The following is a 22,949-nucleotide window of genomic DNA, read 5'->3' as shown; positions in this document are numbered from 1 at the left end:
ACTGGGAAGTTGGACATTTTCAAACTCCAACGAGAAAACACCTTAATTAGAAGATTATAAACAACATTTGTAATCACACTTTACAAACCTTTTACAATATATATATATATATATATATATATATATATATATTAGAGATGCGCGGATAGGCAATTATTTCATCCGCAACCGCATCAGAAAGTCGTCAACCATCCGCAATCCACCCGATCTAACATTTGATCGGAACCGCATCCGCCCGCCATCCGCCCGTTGTTATATATCTAATATAGACGATGCAAGGCATTAGTGAGGTTATAAAGCTTGTGCCTGTTAAAGAAAAGAGACTGATCCAATGCAGCACAGACATTCACGTGCCACGCTGTCACGACCCAGACGCACACCAGTGCGCAATCATATGGGAGCCGCGCTGAGCGCACCTCCAAGCGCGTCTCGCTGCCGGCGACGGCCGGGTATATGGGCCCGACGCTCCAGCGCCATCCATTTTCAGGGCTAGTTGATTCGGCAGGTGGGTTGTTACACACTCCTTAGCGGGTTCCAACTTCCATGGCCACCGTCCTAGCTGCTGTCTATATCAACCAGGGTGAGCCCCACCCCTTTCGTGAGCGCACTGCGCGCGGAGTGACCCCTGTTACGCGCCCCCGGCAACAGGGGTGGCGGGCAGGTAAGCTGCGCGGGCGGAGCGCGCGGAGTGACCCCTGTTACGAGCCCCGGGCCACGGGGGTGGCGGGCAGGTAAGCTGCTTACCTGCTGCGCGTGACGCCGGCCGCGGCGAAGGCGGACGAGGCGGGGTGTCGGTGCGGTGGGCGCGGTGGTGACCCTGGACGTGCGTCGGGCCCTTCTCGCGGATCGCCTCAGCTACGGCTCCCGGTGGGGCCCTCTCGGGGGAAGGGGCCTCGGTCCCGGACCCCGGCGAGGCGTCGGGGGCCTTCTCCGCTCCGTAAAAGTGTCCATCTCTTTTTTTTTCTTCTTCTGTTGTGGCATATGCTGCAGGTGCCTGCTCGTTTTTCGTATGTGGGTAACAACATTTAACTATGTATATATATTTACCAATTGGTTTAACTGCCACCCGCCTGAATCTATTTAAAATCTAATTTTTTTAAATTTCAATCGCCCGACCCGACCCGACCCGACCCGCTGATAAAATCTAATTGTTTTAAATTTCATCCGCCCGATTCGCGGATAATCCGCGGACTCCGCGGTTGTGCCCGCAAACCGCGCATCTCTAATATATATATATATATATATATATATATATATATATATATATATATATATATATATATATATATATATATATATATATATATATATATGTCTTAATAAGGTTATCCAAAAAATAGTGCTCGATACCGTAGTAGAGCGCAATATATGTATGTGTGGGAAAAAAAATCACAAGACTACTTCATCTCTACAGGCCTGTTTCATGAGGGGTTCCCTCAATCATCAGGAGATTTTAATGGAAGCATTCACATACCATGGTTTATATAGGGCACAGAGTGGGTGGGTACAGGCTGGCGTAGGGGCGTGGTGATTGGCTCATGTGTTACCTAGGAGGTGTTTCCGTCTATGGCGGCATGCTGATACAATTTCGCTGCGCTTGTTGAGGGATGACAGGTCTGGACGGTAAATAATAAACAGTTTCTCTTTCAAGCATAGGTTGCATCTTTTATTACCACTATTGTAAGGTGTGCTGGATGCAAGAATTTGCCATGTTATTGAATATTCAACATTATTGTCTTTGAGGTCCCAAATGTGTTTGCTGAGTTCTGTGGTATTCCGCAGGTTTTGGTTCCTGAAAGAAGCCTTGTGATTGTTCCATCTGGTTTTGAACTCTCCCTCGGTTAATCCTACATATGTGTCGGATGTGTTAATGTCCTTGCGTGTTACCTTAGATTGGTAAACAACTGATGTTTGTAAGCACCCCCCGTTGAGAGGGCAAACCTTACAATAGTGGTAATAAAAGATGCAACCTATGCTTGAAAGAGAAACTGTTTATTATTTACCGTCCAGACCTGTCATCCCTCAACAAGCGCAGCGAAATTGTATCAGCATGCCGCCACAGACGGAAACACCTCCTAGGTAACACATGAGCCAATCACCACGCCCCTACGCCAGCCTGTACCCACCCACTCTGTGCCCTATATAAACCATGGTATGTGAATGCTTCCATAAAAATCTCCTGATGATTGAGGGAACCCCTCATGAAACAGGCCTGTAGAGATGAAGTAGTCTTGTGATTTTTTTTCCCACACATACATATATATATATATATATATATATATATATATATATATATATATATATATATATACATATATATTGTCATGTCTGTGTGATCATGTTTTGTTTTAGTCATGTTTTGTTTAGTTATTGGACTCTTTAGTTTCTGGCTTTTCACTCCCTTGTCTTGTTTCCATGATTACCCCATTAGTTTCACCTGTTCCACGTTTGGACTCATTGTGCACTCTTGTTTGTCACCATAGCAACCCATTAGTTTTCACCCGTCACGTCACGCACCTGTTTCACGTTTTGAGTCACACACCTGTTTTCGTTAATCATGTCTGTAGTATTTAAGTTCATTGTTTTTAGTTTGTCTTTCTGGTGACATCCCACATTTATGCTCTGCACATTTCTGACACGTTTTTCATGTCCATCGTTCACGCTGCTCCTTTTTGTCCATGCCAAGTAAGTTTTGTTTATTAATGCCACAGTTAGTGTTTTTTTTGTTGTTCATAGTTTCTGCCTTTGTGCAAGTATTTGTTTTCATAGCCAAGTTGTTTCTCCGCCACTGTGCGCGCTTTTCGTTTGTACTTTTTTTGATAAGTTTAAATAAATATGTTCTCACATTCCCGTCTCGCCCGAGCCAACTTTCCGTTGCCTTCTAGAAAAACTAAACCCCAGGACCAAGTCATGATATATATGTATATATATATATATATATATATATATATATATATATATATATATATATATATATATATATATATATATATATATATATATATATATGTATATATATATATATATATATATATATATATATATATATATATATATATATATATATATATATATATATATATATATATATATATATATATCAGTGACGTGCAGTCACTAGAGGCAGGTGAGGCAGGGCCTCACCTGCCATCATGGAAAGAAAAAAAATTTAAACATTTTTTTTTTTTAATTAAATTGTTATATGTATCCAGTGATTATACTATAAAGTTATTTTCCATTTAACTTCACCCGTTTTAGATTATTTTTATTTAAATCGCTGAATTTTCACATTTGCCATTCAAATACTGAGAAGAGACGGTGCGGTGAACAGCAGCCAGTTGAGGCACGTCACTCAGTGCCTCAACATGGATTGAGCAATGACTCGGCTAACTGCTGGCCTGCTGTGCAGTGAGACTGTATTGCTATATGAACTATATTATACATTTCCATAGTTTAGTTAGCTGAGGTATATAATGTACAGTGTATTTTGTCAACAACTGTATGTGTGTAACGTATTTATTGTGCTGAGCAATCATAAAACTGCTGCGAAGACGCACTGTGTGAGGCTCGCATATATATATATATATATATATATATATATATATATATATATATATATATATATATATATATATATCGCAATATTATGCAAAGAAAGCACTAAAACATACCGGTTATATATATATATATATATATATATATATATATATATATATATATATATATATATATATGTATATTCTCACTCTCACTATATATATATATATATATATATATATATATATATATATATATATATATATATATATATATCACCGGTATGTTTTAGTGCTTTCTTTGCATAATATTGCGATGTGTATAAGTGGTGTGTGTATGGTGTGTGTATAAGGTAAGACATATTATCTGGCGTTTTGTTTCGCAATATTATGCAAAGAATAATACATATATATATATATATATATATATATAGATATATATATATATATATATATATATATATATATATATATATATATATATATATATATATATATATATATATCTATATATATATATATATATATATATATATATATATATATATATATATATATATATCACCGGTATGCTTTCTTTTATATATATTATATATATATATATATATATATATATATTATATATATATATATATATATATATATATATATATATATATATATATATATTATATATATATATATATATATATATATCACCGGTATGTTTTAGTGCTTTCTTTGCATAATATTGCGAAACAAAACGCCAGATAATATGTCTTACCTTATACACACACCATAATAATACTCTGTGGAGGGAGATGTGGCCAGCGCTGCCTGCAGGGGCAAAGGCCACTGTCTCTGTCCATGGTGCTGAGGACAGAGCACCATCAGACGGTGGGGGGGGGCGTGGCAGTGCTGACGGCGAGACACAGCTGGCGGGTGATTGGATTCCACAGGTGGTGCGTGTTAATCTAATCATCTGTTGTCTTTAACAGTAAGCGGCCGGAAGCAGGAGGGGAGAGAGGATACGGACGTGGCTGAAAAGTCGCGTCCTTCAGGAGAGAAAACTTTTGTTAAAAACCTGTGTTTATTAAAATCTTGTTAAAACCTGCACGCTTGGCTCCTGCGCCGTGTCTGACAGAGGGACTGCGAGGACGCAACTTCCACGTACAATCCATCAAGAGGTGCGACTTCATAGCTTACCAAAGTCATACTAAAACTAAAAGAGATTTTTGAGTGTTGTGTGTAATGTTTTCAACGGATCATATACAATTTTGGTGTCGTTTACTTGAGTCATATTCCAGTCCGCGCGTATCTCTTATGTGTGGCTGCCATCTACTGGTCACACTTATCATTTCACCATGTAGCAAATAAAATAGCTTCGAGGTTGGTTAGCACAGCCAATATTATTCCGTACAATAGGCTCACCAGGTTATAAGGCGCACTATCGGGTTTTGAGGAAACTAAAGGATTTTAAGTGCGCCTTATAGTCGGAAAAAATACGGTATTAAATGGAAGTATCTAAACTGAGTTGTTGCTCTGTCCATCACGTGTTATTTCTGTTCGAAGAACCCCGCATCTGGTCTTTCGTCACTTAGTCTATACGGCACAATAGGTCACATATCATCCCACGCTCGAAAACACACAAACACAGAAAACACCCCATTGTGTCCAATACCAGCAAACACATGGCTGTCCGCGGGGATCGCTCTGTTATGGTTTCCGCTGTCGTGGGATAATAAAGAAACATGCGCACACTTGGGCTTACGCACCATACCATAGAGGAACACATGCTTTGGACTTTTTTTTTTTTTAGTGACTCTTGCACCTGTTTGTGTGGTTACTTTCCCCCCTGAAAGAGAGGACGTGGCTGTGGGTGTAAATAAGTGCTAAGACACACATTTACAATGTTGAGATCGAGGAGGTCTCATTCGGTGAACAAGTGACATCTTTACTGAGTTTGTTTCCAGACCTCGGTCACAAATGCCCTCGTCATTGGCCACCTGTTCCACGGGGTCTGATCATTCAAAGAAATAATGCCGTTATATCTAAAATAACAACAATATAATTGATTGATTATCGCTTTCTGCCGGTGTTTTGTTTTGTTTTTAATTGCCAGGTCAAATTTCCATCCAATCATCTATATTCTTCCGCTTATCCGAGGTCGGGTCGCGGGGCAGCAGCCTAAGCAAGGAAGCCCAGACTTCCCTCTCTCCAGCCACTTCGTCCAGCTCCTCCCGGGGGATCCCGAGGCGTTCCCAGGCCAGCCGGGAGACATAGTCTTCCCAACATGTCTTGGGTCTTCCTACTGGTCGGACGTGCCCTAAACGGCTCCCTAGAGAGGCGTTCGGGTGGCATCCTGACCAAATGCCCGAACCACCTCATCTGACTCCTCTCCATGTGGAGGAGCAGCGGCTTTACTTTTAGCTCTTCCCAAATGGCAGAGCTTCTCACCCTATTTCTAAGGGAGAGCCCCGCCACCCGACGGAGGAAACTCTTTTTGGTCGCTTGTACCCGTGATCTTGTCCTTTCGGTCATAACCCAAAGCTCATGACCATAGGTGAGGATGGGAACGTAGATCAACCGGTAAATTGAGAGCTTTGCCTTCCGGCTCAGCTCCTTCTTCACTACAACAGAGCGATACAGCGTCCACATTACTGAAGACGCCACACCGATCCGCCTGTCGATCTCAGGATCCACTCTTCCCTCACTCGTGAACAAGACTCTGAGGTACTTGAACTCCTCCACTTGGGGCAAGGTCTCCTCCCCAACCCGGCCAGCTGAAGATCCTGGCCAGATGAAGCCATCTGGACCACATCATCTGCAAAAAGCAGAGACCTAATCCTGCAGCCACCAAACCGGATCCCCTCAACGCCTTGACTGCGCCTAGAAATTATGTCCATAAAAGTTATGAACAGAATGGGTGACAAAGAGCAGCCTTGGCGGAGTCCAACACTCACTGGAAACGGGTTCGACTTCTGCCATATTCTTCCGCTTATCCGAGGTCGAGTCGCGGGGCAGCAGCCTAAGCAAGGAAGCCCAGACTTCCCTCTCTCCAGCCACTTCGTCCAGCATCTGCGGGGGGATCCCGAGGCGTTCCCAGGCCAGCCGGGAGACATAGTCTTCCCAACATGTCTTGGGTCTTCCCCGTGGCCTCCTACTGGTCGGACGTGCCCTAAACAGCTCCCTAGGGAGGCGTACGGGTGGCATCCTGACCAAATGCCCGTACCACCTCATCTGGCTCCTCTCCATGTGGAGGAGCAGCGACTTTACTTTTAGCTCTTTCCAGATGGCAGAGCTTCTCACCCTAATTCTAAGTGAGAGATCCGCAACCCGACGGAGGAAACTCTTTTTGGCCGCTTGTACCCGTGATCTTGTCCTTCGAGCATAACCCAAAGCTCATAACCATAGGTGAGGATGGGAACGTAGATCAACCGGTAAATTGAGAGCTTTGCCTTCCGGCTCAGCTCCTTTTTCACCACAACAGAGCGATACAGCGTCCACATTACTGAAGACGCCGCACCGATCCGCCTGTCGATCTCACGATCCACTCTTCCCTCACTCGTGAACAAGACTCTGAGGTACTTGAACTCCTCCACTTGGGGCAAGGTCTCCTCCCCAACCCGGCCAGCTGAAGATCCTGGCCAGATGAAACCATCAGGACCACATCATCTGCAAAAAGCAGAGACCTAATCCTGCAGCCACCAAACCGGATCCCCTCAACGCCTTGACTGCGCCTAGAAATTCTGTCCATAAAAGTTATGAACAGAATGGGTGACAAAGAGCAGCCTTGGCGGAGTCCAACCCTCACTGGAAACGGGTTCGACTTACTGCCATATTCTTCCGCTTATCCGAGGTCGGGTCGCGGGGCAGCAGCCTAAGCAAGGAAGCCCAGACTTCCCTCTCTCCAGCCACTTCGTCCAGCATCTGCGGGGGGATCCCGAGGCGTTCCCAGGCCAGCCGGGAGACATAGTCTTCCCAACATGTCTTGGGTCTTCCCCGTGGCCTCCTACTGGTCGGACGTGCCCTAAACAGCTCCCTAGGGAGGCGTTCGGGTGGCATCCTGACCAGATGCCCGAACCACCTCATCTGGCTCCTCTCCATGTGGAGGAGCAGCGGCTTTACTTTTAGCTCTTCCCAGATGGCAGAGCTTCTCACCCTAATTCTAAGTGAGAGATCCGCAACCCGACGGAGCAAACTCTTTTTGGCCGCTTGTACCCGGGATCTTGTCCTTCGATCATAACCCAAAGCTCATGACCATAGGTGAGGATGGGAACGTAGATCAACCGGTAAATTGAGAGCTTTGCCTTCCGGCTCAGCTCCTTCTTCACCACAACAGAGCGATAAAGCATACGCATTACTGAAGACGCCGCAAACCTGTCCATCTCACGATTCACTTTTCCCTCACTCGTGAACAAGACTCCTAGGTACTTGAACTCCTCCACTTGGGGCAAGGTCTCCTCCCCAACCCGGAGATGGCATTCCACCCTTCAACAGGCGAGAACCATGGACTCGGACTTGGAGGTGCTGATTGTCATCTCAGTTGCTTCAAACTCGGCTGCGAACCGATCCAGTAAAAACTGAAGATTCTGGCCAAATTAAGCCATCAGGACCACATCACCTGCAAAAAGCAGAGACCTAATCCTGCAGCCACCAAACTGAATCCCCTCAACGACCTGACTGCGGTTAGAAATCCTGTCCATAAAATTTATGAACATCGGTCACAAAGAGCAGCCTTGGTGGAGTCCAACCCTTACTGGAAACGTGTCCGACTTACTGCTGGCAATGCGGACCAAGCTCTGACACTGATCATACAGGGAGCGGACCGCCACAATCAGACAGTCCGATACCCCATACTCTCTGAGCACTCCCCACAGGACTTCCCGAGGGACATGGTCGAATGCCTTCTCCAAGTCCACAAAGCACATGTAGACTGGTTGGTCAAACTCCCATGCACCCTCAAAGACCCTCCCGAGAGTATAGAGCTGGTCCACAGTTCCACGACCAGGACAAAAACCACACTGTTCCTCCTGAATCCGAAATTTGACTGTCCAGCGTAGCCTCCTCTCCAGTACACCTGAATAGACCTCACTGGGTCAAATTTCTGTCCCTCGTTAATTGCGTTTTTTATTGGTCGACTTCAAAGTAAAGAGAATCAGCACCTCCAAGTCCGAGTCCATGGTTCTCGCCCAGAAAAGGGTGGAGTGCCATCTCCGGGTTGGGGAGGAGACCCTGCCCCAAGTGGAGGAGTTCAAGTACCTCTGAGTCTTGTTCACGAGTGAGGGAAGAGTGGATCGTGAGATCGACAGGTGGATCGGTGCGGCGTCTTCAGTAATGCGGACGCTGTATCGATCCGTTGTGGTGAAGAAGGAACTGAGCCGGAAAGCAAGGCTCTCAATTTACCGGTCGATCTACGTTCCCGGTCATGAGCTTTGGGTCATGACCGAAAGGACAAGATCACGGGTACAAGCGGCCGAAATGAGTTTCCTCCGCCGAGTGGCGGGGCTCTCCCTTAGAGATAGGGTGAGAAGCTCTGTCATTCAGGGGGAGCTCAAAGTAAAGCCGCTGCTCCTCCACATCGAGAGGAGCCAGATGAGGTGGTTCGGGCATCTGGTCAGGATGCCACCCGAACGCCTCCCTAGGAAGGTGTTTCGGGCACGTTCGACCGGTAGGAGGCCACGGGGAAGACCCAGGACACGCTGGGAAGACTATCTCGCCCGGCTGGCCTGGGAACACTTCGGGATCCCCCGGGAGGAGCTGGACGAAGTGGCTGGGGAGAGGGAAGTCTGGGCTTCCCTGCTTAAGCTGCTGCCCCCGTGACCCGACCTCAGATAAGCGGAAGTCCTCCTGGTAAGAGTCTCTGTTGTCCCAGTTCTCCACAGGCCAATGATAAAGCTTGACTGTCACCTTCCGGGAATGTAAACAATGAAACACCGGCTGTGTTATCCGGTCTGGGCGTGCATTCTACGGCGGGGGTGCGTTATCCGGCACAACACCTGCCGCAATACACCGCTTCCCACCTACAGCTTTCTTCTTTGCTGTCTCCATTGTTCATTGAACAAATTGCAAAAGATTCACCAACACAGATGTCCAGAATACTGTGGAAATTTGCGATGACAACAGACGACTTAATAGCTGTCCCAAAACGTCCTCTACAATCCGTGACGTCACGCGCAGACGTCATCATACCGAGACGTTTTCAGCAGGATATTTTGCGCAAAATTTAAAATTGCACTTTAGTAAGCTAACCCGGCCGTATTGGCATGTGTTGCAATGTTAAGATTTCATCATTGATATATAAACTATCAGACTGCGTGGTCGGTAGTAGTGGCTTTCAGTAGGCCTTTAAGTGTGGCACGATTCCTAAAGCCCTGAACACTTATGAAAATCAACTTGGTTTCAAGAACTTTGCGTTCCTGATTGCTCCGTTATTACGTTTAACACCATGAGTACAGGTCGGGTCGCGGGGGCAGCAGCTTAAGCAGGGAAGCTCAGACTTCCCTCTCCCCAGCCACATCGTCCAGCTCCTCCCGGGGGATCCCGAGGCGTTCCCAGGCCAGCCGGGAGAGATAGTCTTCCCAGCGTGTCCTGGGTCTTCCCCGTGGCCTCCTACCGGTCGGACGTGCCCGAAACACCTTCCTAGGAAGGCGTTCGGGTGGCATCCTGACCAGATGCCCGAACCACCTCATCTGGCTCCTCTCGATGTGGAGGAGCAGCGGCTTTACTTTGAGCTCCCCCCGAATGACAGAGCTTCTCACCCTATCTCTAAGGGAGAGCCCCGCCACTCGGTTAAGGAAACTCATTTCGGCCGCTTGTACCCGTGATCTTGTCCTTTCGGTCATGACCCAAAGCTCATGACCATAGGTGAGGATGGGAACGTAGATTGACCGGTAAATCGAGAGCTTTGCCTTCCGGCTCAGCTCCTTCTTCACCACAACGGATCGATACAGCGTCCGCATTACTGAAGACGCCGCACCGATCCGCCTGTCGATTTCACGATCCACTCTTCCCCCACTCGTGAACAAGACTCCGAGGTACTTGAACTCCTCCACTTGGGGCAAGATCTCCTCCCCAACCCGGAGATGGCACTCCACCCTTTTTCGGGAGAGAACCATGGACTCGGACTTGGAGGTGCTGATTCCCATCCCAGTCGCTTCACACTCGGCTGCGAACCGATCCAGTGAGAGCTGAAGATCTTGGCCGGAAGAAGCCATCAGGACCACATCATCTGCAAATAGCAGTGACCTAATCCTGCAGCCACCAAACCAGATCCCCTCAACGCCCTGACTGCGCCTAGAAATTCTGTCCATAAAGGTTATGAACAGAATGGGTGACAAAGGGCAGCCTTGGCGGAGTCCAACCCTCACTGGAAACGTGTCCGACTTACTGCCGGCAATGCGGACCAAGCTCTGGCACTGAGCATACAGGGAACGGACTGCCACAATCAGACAGTCCGATACCCCATACTCTCCGAGCACTCCCCACAGGACTTCCCGGGGTACACGGTCGAATGCCTTCTCCAAGTCCAGCGGAAGAAGATGGATGGATGGATGGACCATGAGTACAGTATTTGGTGTCCTCAGTGAAAGTAGTCCTTCTAACTTCTCATAGGATCTGCTCTAGTGTGACCCCCAGTCAGACATCACACATTAGATAGAATCTTTTTGTTCTGTAAATGTGTTTGCCCTGTAATTCCTCTATTAATTGAAGAACAAAATGTGAGTCCTCAGCTCCAACAAACCAAAGCAGTCAAACACTAGACTACACCAGACTAGTAAAAATCCAAGAGTGTTAAGTTAACTGTGTTGACATTCACACGTGCTGACCTCTTCCCTGTGTTCCGATCCAGTTCTTCGGACAAACCAGCGGATCTGGGACTGCTGAGATTTGGGGATGCACTCCAGGAAGGTCGAGTTGCTCTGGACTGCGAAAAGAACTCTCTCCTCTACCCGACCCACACCCAGACCTGAAGACAAGAAGGTAGGTCCTGTGCTAGTATGGTACAGTTTGTTTATAACTGAAGATCAAGTCCACGTACTGTCTTCTGTATCCCAACATTGGCTGGCGGGGTCTCCGTGCTTGATGTCTTGTCTTCTGGCTCTCCTGTGGAGAAAATACCGAATTGAAGTGAATTGTGAAGTGAATTATATTTATATAGCGCTTTTCTCTAGTGACTCAAAGCGCTTTACATAGCGAAAACCCAATATCTAAGTTACATTTTTAAACCAGTGTGGGTGGCACTGGGAGCAGGTGGGTAAAGTGTCTTGCCCAAGGACACAACGACAGTGACTAGGATGGCAGAAGCGGGGATCGAACCTGCAACCCTCAAGTTGCTGGCACGGCCACTCTACCAACCGAGCTATACCGCCCCAATTATAATTGTTCAATTCTTAGCAGTCTTATAGAACTTCTCCGGAAACCCTGAATCAACCCTGAATCTACTGTATGTTCCCTGCTGGAACATACAGTAGGGAAGGGATTCATACGGCCCCATTCCTGGGTGGATCTCGCGTGAGAGGGAGAGGGGCAGGGTTGATTATTTTGCAATGAGGTTTGCTGAAAATGATGGAAAACGGCACTCTTCGTAGCAACTGACACAGTGGTCAAAATGGGAATTGCCACATTCAACACTCTACTGCCATCTAAAGTAGATGGTGCACTTCCCCAATCTGTCACGTTTCTTGTGCCAGGTAAACCGCGACAAATGGGTCCCTGAGGGTGTTCCAGTGTTATAACTTCACCTTTATATTTACTTTTTAGGCCAAAATGCGTCAGTTCTCCCTTTTCTGTCTACACACTGTGTCTGCTTGTAAGTGCCCCTCCGTGTGTGTGTGCCGCCCAACATTCTCCTCTGCTTGTAAAACCAGCAATGTCACGACGTGACGACGTGCAGTCATGCTTGTTAAAAAAAAGGTACTTTTTAGAGGCGGTATGGTACTGAATATGATTAATTAGTATCGCGGTACATTCCTAGTACCAGTATACCGTACAACCCTATACATAACTCTTCCTGAGGGTGTTTCAGTGTTATAAATTCACCTTTATCTTTACTTTTTACACCAAAATGCGTCCGTTCTCCTTTTTCTGTCTACACACTGTGTCTGCTTGTAAGTACCCCTCCGTGTGTGTGTGCCGCCCAACATTCTCCTCTGCTTGTAAAACCAGCAATGTCACGACGTAACGACGTGCCGTCATGCTTGTTAAATAAAAGGTACTTTTTAGAGGCGGTATAGTACTGAATATGATTCATTAGTATCGCGGTACTTTCCTAGTACCGGTATACCGTACAACCCTATACATAACTCTTCCTGAGGGTGTTTCAGTGTTATAAATTCACCTTTATCTTTACTTTTTACACCAAAATGCGTCCGTTCTCCCTTTTCTGTCTACACACTGTGTCTGCTTGTAAGTACCCCTCCGTGTGTGTGTGCCGCCCAACATTCTCCTCTGCTTGTAAAACCAGCAATGTCACGACGTGACGACGTGCCGTCATGCTTGTTAAATAAAAGGTACTTTTTAGAGGCGGTATAGTACTGAATATGATTCATTAGTATCGCGGTACTTTCCTAGTACCGGTATACTGTACAACCCTATACACAACTCTTCCTGAGGGTGTTTTAGTGTTATAAATTCACCTTTATCTTTACTTTTTACACCAAAATGCGTCCGTTCTCCCTTTTCTGTCTACACACTGTGTCTGCTTGTAAGTACCCCTCCGTGTGTGTGTGCCGCCCAACATTCTCCTCTGCTTGTAAAACCAGCAATGTCACGACGTGACGACGTGCCGTCATGCTTGTTAAATAAAAGGTACTTTTTAGAGGCGGTATAGTACTGAATATGATTCATTAGTATCGCGGTACTTTCCTAGTACCGGTATACTGTACAACCCTATACACAACTCTTCCTGAGGGTGTTTTAGTGTTATAAATTCACCTTTATCTTTACTTTTTACACCAAAATGCGTCCGTTCTCCCTTTTCTGTCTACACACTGTGTCTGCTTGTAAGTACCCCTCCGTGTGTGTGTGCCGCCCAACATTCTCCTATGCTTGTAAAACCAGCAATGTCACGACGTGACGACGTGCCGTCATGCTTGTTAAAAAAAAGGTACTTTTTAGAGGCGGTATAGTACTGGATATGATTCATTAGTATCGCGGTACTTTCCTAGTACCGGTATACTGTACAACCCTATGCACAACTCTTCCTGAGGGTGTTTCAGTGTTATAAATTCACCTTTATCTTTACTTTTTACACCAAAATGCGTCCGTTCTCCTTTTTCTGTCTACACACTGTGTCTGCTTGTAAGTACCCCTCCGTGTGTGTGTGCCGCCCAACATTCTCCTATACTTGTAAAACCAGCAATGTCACGACGTGACGACGTGCCGTCATGCTTGTTAAAAAAAATGTACTTTTTAGAGGCGGTATAGTACTGGATATGATTCATTCGTATCGCGGTACTTCCCTAGTACCGGTATACCGTACAACCCTATACATAACTCTTCCTGAGGGTGTTTTAGTGTTATAAATTCACCTTTATCTTTACTTTTTACACCAAAATGCGTCCGTTCTCCCTTTTCTGTCTACACTGTGTCTGCTTGTAAGTACTCTGTGTCTGTGTGCTGCCGAACATGCTCCTCTGCTCGTAAAACCAGCAATGTCACGACATGGCAACAAAAAAAACAAACAGGGTATAGTACCGTCTTTGTTTCATTAGTACGGCGATACTATACTAGTACCGGTACACAAGGCTAGTAATGACACACCTTTTGGACGCAGGGATGTATCTGGAACAGGTGTGTCCGTCCCAGGCACAGTAGGGGTCTCGGGCGAGGCAGCACTCGGCGCAGGCTTGCCCGTAGAGGCCACACCTGCTGAGCGAAACCTGGGCCAGGCCCTGGCTGGATCCCACGTACAGCTGTTGCTATGGCGACACAAAACGCAGAAACACATCGATCCAGTTTGCTGGAACATTCAGTCACGGAATGAGACAAATATGCACGTCATGGTACATTTTATAATGTGTTGATAATGAGATTTGAGGTAAGGAGGGTCCTAAACGGAACTTGAATCCCCCTTAGGACCTAAGATAGTGGAAGCATGCCTGCACCAACACACACGGGTCAAATGTTACAAGAGATTAATGGATGCTTTGATTCAGGCTGAAGTGTCTGCTGACCCTCGTGACCTTTTAGGTAATGGGGGGGAAAGCAAGGCGAGGGTGAGAGAGAGAAAAGTCAAAAAGGATAAAAAAAAAAAAAGTTAACGGGGCTTTCAAAAGCGTGTTTTTGTTTGTTTTGTTTTGTTCTTTAAAAAAAAAAAGAAAACCCTCACAGTTGTAACTTTTGGTATGCGGAAAAAAGAAACGAGAAGCTAAATGACTTTTGACCCCCGAGCTACCTCAAACATGTTAGATAAATACTGTGCAAAATCAACAGGTTTCTTGCTTTGACATAGAAGACAGAGGAGCCACGGACATGTTGGACTGTGTTTAAATGAAGAGTACACAACTAGGTACTGGTACCAAAAATGTATTCCGATGCTTTTCGATATTTTTCTAAATAAAGGGGACCACAATTTTTTTTTAATTATTGGCTTTATTTTAACAAAAAAATCTTAGGGTACATGAAACATATGTTTATTATTGTAATTTAGTCCTTAAATAAAATAGTGAACATACTAGACAACTTGTCTTTTAGTAGTAAGTAAACAAACAAAGACTCCTAATTAGTCTATGCAGTAACATATTGTGTCATTTATACACCTATTATTTTGTACACATTATGAAGGACAAACTGTAAAAAAAATATGATTAATCTACTTGTTCATTTACTGTTAATGTCTGTTTTTTTTCCTGTTTCAATATGTTCTATCTACACTTCTGTTAAAATGTAATTATCACTTATTGGGTTGTCACGATACCAACATTTTGGTACCGGTACCAACATGTATTTTGATACTTTTCTAAATAAAGGGCACCACAAAAAAATGGCATTATTGTCTTTATTTTAACAATAAATCTGAGGGTACATGAAACATATGTTTATTATTGTCATTTAGTCCTTAAATAAAATAGTGAACATACTAGACAACTTGTCTTTTAGTAGTAAGTAAACAAACAAAGACTCCTAATTAGTCGTATGCAGTAACATATTGTGTCATTTATACACCTTTTATTTTGTACACATTATGAGGGACAAACTGTAAAAATTGATTAATCTACTTGTTCATTTACTGTTAATGTCTGTTTTTTTCTGTTTTAACATGTTCTATCTGCACTTCTGTTAAAATGTAATAATCACTTATTCTTCTCTTCTTTGATACTTGACATTAGTTTTGGATGATACCACACATTAAGGTATGGATCTGATACCAAGTAGTTACAGGATCATACATTGGTCATATTCAAAGTCCTCATGTGTCCAGGGACGTATTTCCTGAGTTTATAAACATAATAAACATTAAAAAAAAAAAAAAAAAAGACTCTGTGATGCTAAAAAATATAAATGTAATCATAGTAGTATTGACTAGATACACTATTGTACTTGGTATCATTACAGTGGATGTCCATGTTTAGCTATTCCTCGTCCTGCAGTGACTTGTAAGATAATTTATTTATTTTCCTATGATACTGTACTGAGTCTTTGATTTATTTTGTACAATTTATATAAATAAAGCAATAAAAAAATAATAAAACAATAACAAAATAAAGCAATAAATAATAAAAAAATAAAGCAATAAAAAATAACAACATATAAAAAGCAATGAAAAATTGTATTGTAAAAAAGAATACCTTTTTTTATTGCTTTATTTATTTTCCTATGATACTGTACTGAGTCTTTGATTTATTGTGTGCAATTTATATAAATAAAGCAATAAAAATGCTAAAAAATAAAGCAATAAAAAATATCATGTAAAAAGCAATAAAAAAAAATGTATTGCTTTATTTATTTTCCTATGATACTGTACTGAGTCTTTGATTTATTTTGTACAATTTATATAAATGAAGCAATAAAAAGATAATAAAACAATAACAAAATAAAGCAATACAAATAATAAAAAAGAAAGGAATAAAAAAATAAAACAATAACAAAATAAAGCAATAAATAATAAAAAAATAAAGCAATAAAAATAACAACATACAAAAAGCAATAAAAAATTGTATTGTAAAAAGGAATACCTTTTTTATTGCTTTATTTATTTTCCAATGATACTGTACTGAGTCTTTGATTTATTGTGTGCAATTTATATAAATAAAGCAACAAAAATGCTAAAAAATAAAGCAATACAAAATAACATGTAAAAAGCAATAAAAAAATGGATTGCTTTATTTATTTTCCTATGATACTGTACTGAGTCTTTGATTTATTTTGTACAATTTATATAAATGAAGCAATAAAAAGATTAAAAAAAATAAAAAAATAAAGCAATACAAATAATAAAAAAGAAAGCAATAAAACATAACATGTAAAAAGAAATAAAAAAATGTATTGCTTTATTTATTTGCATATGATACTGTACTGAGTCTTTGATTTATTTTGTACAATTTATATAAATAAAGCAATAAAAAGATAATAAAGAAATAACAAAATAAAGCAATACAAATAATAAAAAAGAAAGCAATAAAAATTAATAAAACAATAACAAAAGAAAGCAATAAATAATAAAAAAATAAAGCAATAAAAAGTAACAACATATAAAAAGCAATACAAAATTGTATTGTAAAAAGAAATACCTTTTTTATTGCTTTATTTATTTTCCTATGATACTGTACTGAGTCTTTGATTTATTGTGTACAATTTATATAAATAAAGCAAAAAAATGCTAAAAAATAAAGCAATACAAAATAACATGTAAAAAGCAATAAAAAAATGGATTGCTTTATTTATTTTCCTATGATACTGTACTGAGTCTTTGATTTATTTTGTACAATTTATATAAATGAAGCAATAAGAAGATTAAAAAAAATAAAAAAATAAAGCAATACAAATAATAAAAAAGAAAGCAATAAAAAATAACATGTAAAAAGAAATAAAAAAATGTATTGCTTTATTTATTTGCATATGATACTGTAGTGAGTCTTTGATTTATTTTGTACAATTTATATAAATAAAGCAATAAAAAGATAATAAAAAAATAACAAAATAAAGCAATACAAATAATAAAAAAGAAAGCAATAAAAAATAATAAAACAATAACAAAAGAAAGCAATAAATAATAAAAAAATAAAGCAATAAAAAGTAACAACATATAAAAAGCAATAAAAAATTGTATTGTAAAAAGAAATACCTTTTTTATTGCTTTATTTATTTTCCTATGATACTGTACTGAGTCTTTGATTTATTGTGTACAATTTATATAAATAAAGCAATAAAAATGCTGAAAAATAAAGCAATAAAAAATAACATGTAAAAAGCAATAAAACAAATGTATTGCTTTATTTATTTTCCTATGATCCTGTACTGAGTCTTTGATTTATTTTGTAAAATGTATATAAATAAAGCAATAAAAAGATAATAAAACAATAACAAAATAAAGCAATACAAATAATAAAAAATAAAGCAATAAAAAAATACCATGTAAAAAGCAATAAAAAAATTGATTGCTTTATTTATTTTCCTATGATACTCTACTGAGTCTTTGATTTATTGTGTACAATTTATATAAATAAAGCAATAAAAATTCTAAAAAATAAAGCAATAAAAAATAACATGTAAAAAGCAATAAAAAAATATATTGCTTTATTTATTTTCCTATGATACTGTACTGAGTCTTTGATTTATTTTGCACAATTTATATAAATGAAGCAATAAAAAGATAATAAAACAATAACAACATAAAGCAATACAAATAATAAAAAAGAAAGCAAAAAAAATATCATGTAAAAAGCAATAAAAAAAATTGATTGCTTTATTTATTTTCCTATGATACTGTACTGAGTCTTTGATTTATTGTGTACAATTTATATAAATAAAGCAATCAAAATTCTAAAAAATAAAGCAATAAAAAATAACATGTAAAAAGCAATACAAAAATGTATTGCTTTATTTATTTTCCTATGATACTTTACTGAGTCTTTGATTTATTTTGTACAATTTATATAAATGAAGCAGTAAAAAGATAATAAAACAATAACAAAATAAAGCAATACAAATAATAAAAAAGAAAGCAATAAAAAATACCATGTAAAAAGCAATAAAAAAAATGTATTGCTTTATTTATTTTCCTATGATACTGTACTGAGTCTTTGATTTATTGTGTACAATTTATATAAATAAAGCAATAAAAAGATAAAACAATAACAAAATAAAGCAATACAAATAATAAAAAAGAAAGCAATAAAAAAATACCATGTAAAAAGCAATACAAAAATGTATTGCTTTATTTATTTTCCTATGATACTGTACTGAGTCTTTGATTTATGTTGTACAATTTATATAAATAAAGCAATAAAAATGCTGAAAAATAAAGCAATAAAAAATAACATGTAAAAAGCAATACAAAAATTGATTGCTTTATTTATTTTCCTATGATACTGTACTGAGTCTTTGATTTATTTTGTACAATTTATATAAATAAAGCAATAAAAAGATAATAAAACAATAACAAAATAAAGCAATACAAATAATAAAAAAGAAAGCAATAAAAAAATACCATGTAAAAAGCAATAAAAAAAAATGATTGCTTTATTTATTTTCCTATGATACTGTACTGAGTCTTTGATTTATTGTGTACAATTTATATAAATAAAGCAATACAAATTCTAAAAAATAAAGCAATAAAAAATAACATGTAAAAAGCAATAAAAAATGTATTGCTTTATTTATTTTCCTCTGATACTGTACTGAGTCTTTGATTTATTTTGTACAATTTATATAAATGAAGCAGTAAAAAGATAATAAAACAATAACAAAATAAAGCAATAAAAATAATAAAAAAGAAAGCAATAAAAATAATAAAACAATAACAAAATAAAGCAATAAATAATAAAAAATAAAGCAATAAAAAATAGCAACATATAAAAAGCAATAAAAAATTGTATTGTAAAAAGGAATACTTTTTTATTGCTTTATTTATTTTCCTATGATACTGTACTGAGTCTTTGATTTATTGTGTACAATTTATATAAATAAAGCAATAAAAATGCTAAAAAATAAAGCAATAAAAAATAACATGTAAAAAGCAATAAAACAAATGTATTGCTTTATTTATTTTCCTATGATACTTTACTGAGTCTTTGATTTATTTTGTACAATTTATATAAATAAAGCAATAAAAAGAGAATAAAACAATAACAAAATAAAGCAATACAAATAATAAAAAGAAAGCAATAAAAAATGCCATGTAAAAAGCAATAAAAAAATGTATTGCTTTATTTATTTACCCATGATACTGTACTGAGTATTTGATTTATTGTGTACAATCTATATAAAGCAATACAAAAATAAAGCAATACAAAAATATGTAAAAAGCTATAAAAAAATGTATTGCTTTATTTATTTTCCTACGATACTGTACTGAGTCTTTGATTTATTTTGTACAATTTATATAAATGAAGCAATAAAAAGATAATAAAACAATAACAAAATAAAGCAATACAATTAATAAAAAAGAAAGCAATACAAAATACCATGTAAAAAGCAATACAAAAATTGATTGCTTTATTCATTTTCCTATGATACTGTACTGAGTCTTTCATTTACTGTGTACAATTTATATAAATAAAGCAATAACAAATTCTAAAAAAATAAAGCAATAAAAAATAGCATGTAAAAAGCATTAAAAAAATGTATTGCTTTATTTATTTCCCTATGATACTGTACTGAGTCTTTGATTTATTTTGTTCAATTTTTATAAATAAAGCAATAAAAAGATAATAAAACAATAACAAAATAAAGCAATACAAATAATAAAAAAGAAAGCAATAAAAAAATACCATGTAAAAAGCAATAAAAAAAATGTATTGCTTTATTTATTTTCCTATGATACTCTACTGAGTCTTTGATTTATTGTGTACAATTTATATAAATAAAGCAATAACAATTCTAAAAAATAAAGCAATAAAAAATAACATGTAAAAAGCAATAAAAAAATGTATTGCTTTATTTATTTTCCTATGATACTGTACTGAGTCTTTGATTTATTTTGTACAATTGATATAAATGAAGCAATACAAAGATAATAAAACAATAACAAAATAAAGCAATACAAATAATAAAAAAGAAAGCAATAAAAAAATACCATGTAAAAAGCAATAAAAAAATGGATTGCTTTATTTATTTTCCTATGATACTGTACTGAGTCTTTGATTTATTTTGTACAATGTATATAAATAAAGCAATAAAAATTTAAAAAAATAAAGCAATAAAAAATAACATGTAAAAAGCAATAAAAAAATGTATTGCTTTATTTATTTTCCTATGAGACTGTACTGAGTCTTTGATTTATTTTGTACAATTTATATAAATAAAGCAATAAAAAGATAATAAAACAATAACAAAATAAAGCAATACAAATAATAAAAAAGAAAGCAATAAAGAAATACCATGTAAAAAGCAATAACAAAATTGATTGCTTTATTTATTTTCCTATGATACTGTACTGAGTCTTTGATTTATTGTGTACAATTTATATAATCAAAGCAATAAAAATTCTAAAAAATAAAGCAATAAAAAATAACATGTAAAAAGCAATACAAAAATTGATTGCTTTATTTATTTTCCTATGATACTGTACTGAGTCTTTGATTTATTTTGTACAATTTATATAAATAAAGCAATAAAAAGATAATAAAACAATAACAAAATAAAGCAATACAAATAATAAAAAAGAAAGCAATAAAAAAATACCATGTAAAAAGCAATAAAAAAAATTGATTGCTTTATTTATTTTCCTATGATACTCTACTGAGTCTTTGATTTATTGTGTACAATTTATATAAATAAATCAATAAAAAATTCTAAAAAATAAAGCAATAAAATATAACATGTAAAAAGAAATAAAAAAAATGTATTGCTTTATTTATTTTCATATGATACTGTACTGAGTCTTTGATTTATTTTGTACAATTTATATAAATAAAGACATAAAAATATAATAAAACAATAACAAAATAAAGCAATACAAATAATAAAAAAGAAAGCAATAAAAAATACCATGTAAAAAGCAATAAAAAAAATGTATTAGTTTATATATTTTCCTATGATACTGTACTGAGTCTTTGATTTATTGTGTACAATTTATATAAATAAAGCAATAAAAAGATAAAACAATAACAAAATAAAGCAATACAAATTAAAAAAAAGAAAGCAATAAAAAAATACCATGTAAAAAGCAATAAAAAAATGGATTGCTTTATTTATTTTCCTATGATACTGTACTGAGTCTTTGATTTATGTTGTACAATTTATATAAATAAAGCAATAAAAATGCTGAAAAATAAAGCAATAAAAAATAACATGTAAAAAGCAATACAAAAATTGATTGCTTTATTTATTTTCCTATGATACTGTACTGAGTCTTTGATTTATTTTGTACAATTTATATAAATAAAGCAATAAAAAGATAATAAAACAATAACAAAATAAAGCAACACAAATAATAAAAAAGAAAGCAATAAAAAAATACCATGTAAAAAGCAATAAAAAAAATTAATTGCTTTATTTATTTTCCTATGATACTCTACTGAGTCTTTGATTTATTGTGTACAATTTATATAAATAAATCAATAAAAAATTCTAAAAAATAAAGCAATAAAATATAACATGTAAAAAGAAATAAAAAAAATTTATTGCTTTATTTATTTTCATATGATACTGTACTGAGTCTTTGATTTATTTTGTACAATTTATATAAATAAAGAAATAAAAATATAATAAAACAATAACAAAATAAAGCAATACAAATAATAAAAAAGAAAGTAATAAAAAAATACCATGTAAAAAGCAATAAAACAAATTAATTGCTTTATTTATTTTCCTATGATACTGTACTGAGTCTTTGATTTATTGTGTACAATTTATATAAAGCAATAAAAAATAAAGCAATAAAAAAAAATATGTAAAAAGCAATACAAAAAATGTATTGCTTTATTTATTTTTTCTATGATACTGTACTGTGTCTTTAATTTATTTCGTACAATTTTCCATTTCGTCTATTATTAGTGAACTTTCATTGTTGATTGATTGTTATGTCAATTGATTGACCACAGCTGTGACTACTTAAGTCCTGTTGACAATTGCACACTGACCAAGACATTTTGGAAAGCGGTCTGTTTGGTAGTTTGTTTTCAAATGATTGGAAGGACACGGGTGTTGCTGGCCTTACTTTTTCTTCTGTATCAACACGACCGATGTTTACTCTCTCCAAACCCTTTTTAATCCACCTGTTAATAACCACTTACTTATCTTCAACTTTACCAAGCTCGTATTTCTTGT

At 37.2% G+C, this 22,949-nt stretch overlaps 1 protein-coding gene across 1 annotated transcript in view; it reads right to left on the bottom strand.

The window, feature by feature from the left end:
• Positions 1-22,949, bottom strand: part of sema3d (sema domain, immunoglobulin domain (Ig), short basic domain, secreted, (semaphorin) 3D) — a 216,130-nt gene that overhangs the window by 5,981 nt on the left and 187,200 nt on the right. Inside the window, exons 15-17 of the mRNA XM_061970443.2 lie at positions 14,280-14,437; positions 11,557-11,621; positions 11,345-11,484 (exon numbers count right to left, since the gene is read on the bottom strand). Of these exons, the coding sequence (XP_061826427.2) occupies positions 11,345-11,484; positions 11,557-11,621; positions 14,280-14,437 (363 nt within the window). The remainder of the gene's footprint in view (positions 1-11,344; positions 11,485-11,556; positions 11,622-14,279; positions 14,438-22,949) is intronic.

This window comes from Nerophis lumbriciformis, linkage group LG10 (assembly GCF_033978685.3).
Source record: "Nerophis lumbriciformis linkage group LG10, RoL_Nlum_v2.1, whole genome shotgun sequence".
In the NCBI taxonomy this organism is placed as follows: Eukaryota; Metazoa; Chordata; class Actinopteri; order Syngnathiformes; family Syngnathidae; genus Nerophis; species Nerophis lumbriciformis.
The sequence above is the reverse complement of the archived record's forward strand: the minus strand, read 5'-3'. Positions and strand labels throughout refer to the sequence as shown.